Here is a 7,874-nt window from a genome sequence, read left to right on the forward strand (position 1 = left end):
ATATATATATATATATATATATATATATATATATATATATATCATCAAAGAAATATATATATATATATATATATAATCGTTTAAATTGCTAAAATGAATTAGCATAGTTACATATGTTTAAAAAATGTTTCTACAAAATTTGACATTAGTATTGCAGCTGTTTTCCCATACCTTGTGTATTTGGGAAAATCCAAGTCTCTTCATTGCCAACACAAAAGCTTTCAAATTTTGAAAGCGACTGGACACTTCCGAAATTTTCAGCATACCCCTAAACAAATTATAAGAAAACTTTGTACTTTGTCTTAGTGTTGAGAAGCAGTAATATCACAAAAACAATTAAGAAATAATGTTTTGTACTTAATTAGAAGGTATTAATTAAAATAACTGGGATGTGACAGAGGGTTTGCCATTGTTTCCCTGGGCAACACCAGTAAAGTTCCAAGGGTGTGTCAAGTGGGTTGTCATTGTTTTCTTGGGGGTCCTGTTTTGCTGATCAAACCTGGTGTCCAAATGTCTCTACTTGAGTCACTACTTAGGGCTGGCAAGACCAATAGAATACCAGGGATGTGTCAGGTGATTTGGCATTGCTGATTTAAGGGGTTCTCTTGTGTATTATTACAGTACAAGAATACATTTAAATCAAATCAATGAGTGATCATACTTGTTTTTTAGAACTCTGTTAGCTTCCTTTAGGTAATCAATCCAATTGGTCCCCATCAACGACAGACAGAAGATAGCTACATCCAGCTCACCATCAGATAATGGAACCTAAAAAAACAAAAACAAACCCAACAGTATGGTTAGGGCAGAACAGATGCCCAAGACTCTTCACTTCCAATCGACAGGTCAAGTTTCAAGCCAGAGGCTGGTTACTTGTTTGTTTCCCTTAGGTAAGGCATTTGCATTGCTTCCCTACACCCAGAAGATAAATGGGTACCTGGTTGGGTTTTGATACTGAGATGAATACAGCTGCAACTATAAAACTAAGTGTCCTAAGCATGTGGACCAAATTACCAGGACTAATAATAATAATCTGCTCATTAGAAAATGTAAACTTATTGGTCATTATTTTGCAAGTAATCATATTACAAACAATTACAGTTATTATATTGTGCTATACTTTATCTTATTACACTTACATTTGCCATATTGCAAGCAACAACATTTTTATTAGTTGCAACCAGGTCAAATGAATGAACTTTTTGTTTGACACTCTTAGAAATCTTTGCATCTCCACATCCAAAATCACCTACAACTTTTGAGGACGGCCTGAAAGAAACAAAAAACAAAATGCTACTTCATTTCTCAAGCCATTAGATTCATAAAAGTTCACGTTACACTGAGCATGAAAGCTGGCTGCCCCTCCCCTCCACCCCATCTTGAATCCACCTACATTGGCAAGTCCTGCATTGTTCCATTTATGGATAAATAAATAAATAATTGTTATCCAGGGATATTGTTGCAGGGGGCAGGCATAAATATGCTTTTAAAAAGTTGAATATTTTCCTGAAATTTTCATTTTTCACAATAGCAGGTAGCAAGCAAAAATGAATATATTTATTTGAAATAGTTATAAATATTTTTAATTCAGCCTCAACCATAATGGACCTCCATCTGTAAAAGTACCTCCCTGGGTGCCCCCCCCCCCCTTCTCCACTACAATGAATTCCAGGATCCACTATTGGCATCCAACCTCAGTCTTGGACCCTCAACTTCTTAATTACTACAATTTAGAGAAAAGAAAATAACGATGATACTCACATCTTCAGAAGGTCTGCAATGATTGTATCAACAGGGTTAACTGGCCATGTTTTCACCTGCTCGACAAACCCATCATGGTACACCTGGAAAGCCTCCCTGTCTTCTGTAAACAATTCCAATGCCGAATCACCAGTGCAGGTGTAAAGTTTCTCATTAATGAACCTGAATCTTGCACCTTTCAACTTATTCTCCATCTTCGTTCTGAGATCAATTGGTTTCTTTTTCTTTGACTCTGTTTCTTTGGATATCTCCTCATCACTTCTATTTGATTTTTCTTCATCTTTTTCAAGCTCTTCCTTCTGTGCTCTTTTTCTCTGTTTCTTGCTAGGATTACCTTTTTGGGAAACATTCTGTTGTTCTGTTTCATTTTTGTTTTCTTCTTTTTTATGTTTCTTGCCTTTTTTACCTTTTTGGGAAACATTCTGTTGTTGTTTATCATTTATGTTTGGTTGACTGTTTGAGTTTGTTTCTTTCATTGGAATGATCTTAATGTCTTTCTTGTTTATTTTTGGAGGTGGTGCTGTGAGGTCAACAAACTTTCCGCACAAATTTTTCCTGTTTAAAAATTCTTCTGTTTTGAATTTGTTTACAGCCTTCCTTTTCCGCTTTTTCTTTGTCTTCGTTTTTAAATTATCTTGTAGATCAGATCCATTAGCTTCAGTTTCCGAAGGTTTCATCTCATCTTTAACTTTCAATTTTCCTTTCTTTTTCTTGCCTTTTTTAGATTCAACAGCAAAATCTTTGTTTTCTTCATCACCTTGCTTAACCTTCCCTTTTACTGTAGTCTTGCTATTTAATGTTTTTTTCTTCTTCTTTAATATATTTGGCTCCAATTGGGAATCGTCTACCATCTTTCTCTTCTTTCCTTTATGTTTCACATTTGTTTTTTCTACTTTCGTGGAAATTTCAGATTCATCCTGCCCTTTGTGTTTCTGTTTCTTTTTAGTACCTTCTTTCCGTATCAATTTTTCTACAATTTTTTCATCCTTGTCACTTTTTTCATCAGTCTTCAGTCTTTTCTTCTTCCTAATGTTCTTTTTCAAGCGTTTTCCTTGTTCACTACCATTAGTGTTTATAACATGGGAAACCTATAACAAAGTAAAAACTCATCTTCTACTTTCATTAACATAGTACATAAAAAATATAAAAAAATGAATCAATTTCTGAGTTAATTAGCATTAACTAAATACAGGTAATAATTAGGGTTTATCATAAAAAATAATTAGTGTGGGTCATTTTTATATCATTGTTTGCACAGGGAAATGCCAGGGTCCCAAGTTCGATGCTGTCATTTCCAGGAGCTTTGTTTAAACAGCCTTTCTTAGCACCTCTAATTTTTTAATTTGCTGCTTACGGTGATACAAAAGATCTTATAATAACAAGATAGTGCTCTCTGCGATTCTACGCACAACAAATAGAAACGTTGATGTTCAGCAAAAAGCAATATAAAGTACAGTAATTGTAATTAAGCGAAGGCGTCCTAGTTGTAACCATGGATGTAGTCCAGAATTTGCACGTACAGTAGATCATAGATGTCAAAGTTCAAAAGTAATTGTAAGTAGGTGCCCTACACTGTGTTATTACAGAATCTGCATGCAAAAATCGCGGAGAACGCTATCTCGTTATTATAATAGCTTTGGGTGATACCAATCAACACTGACTTCTGTGAGACAAATGATAATAAAGGGGTAAAAAACATGCAGATTTATTGAATTTTCGTAAGATGGGTTATTTTCCGGGAGATTCCAGTCAGGTTGCAGGGAATTCATCTTAATTTTTGGGAGACTCCTGCATCATGTAGGAGACTTGGGACCCTCGAGATGCTCAGGAGTTGTCAAATTTCAAAGAATGATATCACATCATGACCATATATAGGCACATCATGACTATATATGGGCATACAACAGTTGTTTGTCAAATAAAATTTGATGGTCTGGACAGATCTTTTACTCCTCAGTCATTTAAACAACTGATAATCTCACCTCATCAAACAACACAGAGTGTAAATCATTGAACGATTCATTGTCACCCCAGTCAGTAGATTCATTTACCTCAAAATCAACAGCCATTTGAATCTGAAAACAATGACAAGAAATTATTCAGTGATGTGATATGAACATGTGTCGCATGCTCATTAAAAACTTTAAAATGAATGAAAAAAGTCACATTGCAAATTAAAAATAATGTAATTTTAATAAGACATTAAGTCGGGAAATTTTAAGTTTACAATTGGTAAACGTGTCAGTCTCTGCATGAAAACAGCAGAATCAGTGGTGGATCCAGGAGTTTGAAATAGAGGGGAAAATGGGGGGAAGGGACTTTCACAGAAAATTTATGATTATGGCAACTCTATGGCCGGAAATGGCACTCCCTCAGACCTAAACTAAATTTAATATTTTATATATATATATATATATATATATATATATATATATATATCGCCGTGGCTAGAGATACGCTACCGTATCGGAACTTCTGATTGCTAAAGGTATGGTAAATGATATAACGTCATGAGCAACCATAAATGTGGTCGATCATTTTTTTTTTGTACAAGGTTTATGTCGAAAGTCAATTTACCTTCGCGAAAATGGTATCGCCCAGGCTATTCTTTTGCATTAACGATTTTGCAATGTCTGGCTGCTTTTGCTTTTGCAAAGCGTGGCTGACCTCGCCTCGCTGTCGGTCTGCAGCAGGATGCAGGATGCTTCAAAAACTCATGGTTCCTTCCACGGGCGCTGCCATATTGTTTTGACTGATGAATTATTTGGAATATTACTTATTGTTATTTTCAAGTACATCAGAATTTTTAGTTTATAAATTAAAAGAAATATTTATTCAACATTTCTAATTTTATCCTTTATCAAATCTTGCATAATTAAAAAAATGTATGTTATATATTCTCTTTCTTTAGAAAACATGTTTCTAGGTTATACAGGTAGGTAACATTTTCTGACCTTATATGGAAGGCTAAGGTTGACCCTGAGCGAGGGAGAGGCAACCGCGGAAAACTAAGAGGAGAGTTTGTGAGTATATTTCCAACGGTTTATTTATATTTAGACTGTGTCAATAAAATAATAACATACAGTAGTTACTATTGACGTTATGCGATATTCATTAGAGATATATGAACTTCCTCCCAATAGATATGTTTATTTTAGACAGTCATAAGTATTTGTATTCGGGAGCCGGATTGTTGTGTGAGGAGGACGCACCTCCAGTTAATCCGTGCATGTCATTGACCCAGTTACCTCAATAGTAAACTATCCGATCACACTGTTGTATGGAAAATTGAGCCAGCCTAGGCTCTAGGCATATTTGCCTTTCCGGATGAATTTAAAACGTTCTTCCTTCCTCTATAATGTTAATGGGTCCTGTATGTCTGGGCTGAGAATAATATAATACGTTTCCTATTGAAATTAAGCCTCAGTAGGCCATAGGACCTACTCTTTTGGTTGGGCAGTATTTTTGACATTCTTGTCATTATTATCATTTGTGTGTCATTATCATTTGTGTAGGTAGGGTTGAATAATTTATTAATTAAAACTTACTAGGCCTAAAATACACAGGCTTCATGTTATAATTCAATGTTTTTGTTTCCTTTATTCATTTAAGCGTGTGGTCTTATAACAGCGATGGAGGATATTTTTTCTCAAGTGCGGGAGGGTAATGCTGTTTACGTAAAAATATGGCTCAATAATGTTGAGAACGATCCAAACCAAGGGTGAGAGTTCAGAATTTCAGTTGTTTACTATACGTGTTTTGTTTTGTTTTTGTTTTTTTGGTCAGGTTTTGGAATACCGTCGTATTTATTCGAATAAAGGCCCCCACTTTGAATAAACACTGCATTTAGAATAAATTCCCTTCTCGAATAAACCACTATCTAGAGCCTCATCTAAAGTAAACGCTTCCCTTAAAAATGCCCCAAGGCATATATTTTCTCCTCGAATAAATTCTTCCTAAATGACTGTAAATCTACAGTAATGGAAGCAACATCATCATTCTACTCACAGTAGAATTACATATTTTTTTACCTGGCTGGGATCAATCTTTATAATCGCACAAAAACACATTTTGAAGGTAATTATTGTTTTGTAGCTCCAAATTTACAGTGAAATGTACGGGCGATTATTTGAGTATATATATACTTATCCACTTTTACACAGAAAAAAAAAATGCCTCTCATGAATAGATGCCTCCCTTGAATAAACCCCCTCAAAGACCATCTCAACAATAAATACTCCAGGGCGAATAATACGGTATTTTAATTAAATTTTATAAACAGATCAGTCCTTTCATATTTGTTTACATACTGTATAGGTTTAGATACAGTAGATTGGCTGTCATACAGTTTAAAGTTAGTGTTAGGTATGGAAAACAGTAATATGTTTTTAAGACATATTAAGTACTTTTTCTGTTTATATTTTTATGTGTACCGTATTTGTATGTAGCGTGTCTGGAAAACAGTAATAGGTTTTCCAGACATAGTAAATATTATTGCAATGAAGTACATTTCATGTTTTTTTATGTGTACCATATTTGTATATTATTCTCATTAAATCTTCTTAAATACTGTATTATTATTGTTGTATTTATTTAACACTTTAAAATATATACCTGGAAAATGTTTCATATTGTTAATACAGTATGATGGATAAATAAATAGAACAACAACTGAACATTTGGACTTTGGCTCAAATAGTTTTATGGAATATCACATTTATTTTACCATAACATTTTTATCTTACCTTCTGGGGGCTTACAATTAGGGTAAACATCGTATATTTTAGTTTACATCTGTTTTCTTTCTTTTTAGTGATGATCACAGATTTAGCCCCCTGCACTGGGCTTGCAAGGAGGGGCGGTCAAGTATCGTTGATATGCTACTTACTAGGGGGGCCAAAATCAACTCCACTAATATGGGAGATGACACTTCTTTGCATTTAGCTGCAGCTCATGGACATGGTGACATTGTCATGAAGGTAATTGAACAATCAATCAGTCAGTCATTATCTTGACTATATTAAGGCCCTATAAAAAATATTAGTTTATCGCCCTATCTGGGAAGGAAAAGTGATGAGGGAGGGAGGTTTTTTTTTTTTATTTTTTTTATTTTGCTAAAGCCAAATATCACCCTTGGGTTGTTTGCTGGTGCATTGATATTCAAATTAAAACATGATTTAGATAAAGCAAACAATATCTACTAACTATTTAATAAAATAAATGAAAAAAATTAATAAATAAAATAATTTAAAAAAAAAAATTCCAAACAAAACTTCTTTAAAAAAAAAAAAAATTTTTTCAACACTTTTTTTTTTTCAGTACCATAAAAGACATGCGCGCGAGGGTGATAAACTAATAATTTTTTTTATTGGGCCTAACCAATGGCTATGTCTTAAAGCTCAGTGATCTTGTTTTTTTTTTCGTTTATATTATACTGTATCTTTTTATTACTGCATTCTATTGAAAGTTAAGTATTTGCACTTTTGATACATATTTTGATTCAAAAACAAGGTCAGCAGGTATAATCAATCGACCTGCCATTGAATGAACGAAAATTGTAGGAGGTGATAGAAATCCTATTGTCTATTAAAGTGTTCTGTTCATTTGCTTGTATTTACATATAAAAATTGTAACCATTTTTACATGACTAATATCATAATAGCAAGAACTAAACAATTTTTTATTTACATTGTGTAGTGGTGGGAAGACATATAAGTTGTTGTAAATTTTTATACCTTGTTTTTCGAACCCCTACCGACCCATGCTGGTGATTTTATTTAAAGAAATATTTCTCAACCTATTTTTTATTCACCTGCTGCTGCAAAAATAAGATTTTTTTTTACATTTTTTATTATTTTGCTTTTATAGTGTATTATTATATTATGCTTAATGTTGCCCTAAAGTCAGGCTCCAGAGGAAAAAAAATTTTTGATATGTTGTAGAACTGATTTTTCTAAGACAGAAAAAAGTTGTTTGACGAAAAACTGGGGAACGGTGAATGAGATACAGATTTTTTAATATTTAAAAACTGGGGGAAAAAGGGGTGTCAAACAACTTTTTTCTGTCTTAGAAAAATCAGTTCTACAACATATCAACAATTTTTTTTCCACCGG

At 33.5% G+C, this 7,874-nt stretch overlaps 2 protein-coding genes across 2 annotated transcripts in view; one reads left to right on the top strand and one right to left on the bottom strand.

The window, feature by feature from the left end:
• LOC117112833 (ribosomal RNA-processing protein 8-like) overlaps positions 1-3,894 on the bottom strand; it is a 6,007-nt gene extending 2,113 nt beyond the window's left edge. Inside the window, exons 1-5 of the mRNA XM_033256017.1 lie at positions 3,744-3,894; positions 1,762-2,849; positions 1,140-1,269; positions 662-768; positions 172-268 (exon numbers count right to left, since the gene is read on the bottom strand). Of these exons, the coding sequence (XP_033111908.1) occupies positions 172-268; positions 662-768; positions 1,140-1,269; positions 1,762-2,849; positions 3,744-3,830 (1,509 nt within the window). The 5' untranslated portion in view covers positions 3,831-3,894. The remainder of the gene's footprint in view (positions 1-171; positions 269-661; positions 769-1,139; positions 1,270-1,761; positions 2,850-3,743) is intronic.
• Positions 3,895-4,655: 761 nt separating this feature from the next.
• Positions 4,656-7,874, top strand: part of LOC117112795 (integrin-linked protein kinase-like) — a 14,652-nt gene continuing 11,433 nt past the window's right edge. The window contains exons 1-3 of the mRNA XM_033255966.1: positions 4,656-4,784; positions 5,374-5,482; positions 6,575-6,740. Of these exons, the coding sequence (XP_033111857.1) occupies positions 5,394-5,482; positions 6,575-6,740 (255 nt within the window). The 5' untranslated portion in view covers positions 4,656-4,784; positions 5,374-5,393. The remainder of the gene's footprint in view (positions 4,785-5,373; positions 5,483-6,574; positions 6,741-7,874) is intronic.

This window comes from Anneissia japonica, unplaced genomic scaffold (genome assembly GCF_011630105.1).
Source record: "Anneissia japonica isolate Jap-2015-1 unplaced genomic scaffold, ASM1163010v1 scaffold172582_len1462937_cov174, whole genome shotgun sequence".
Lineage (NCBI taxonomy): Eukaryota > Metazoa > Echinodermata > Crinoidea > Comatulida > Comatulidae > Anneissia > Anneissia japonica.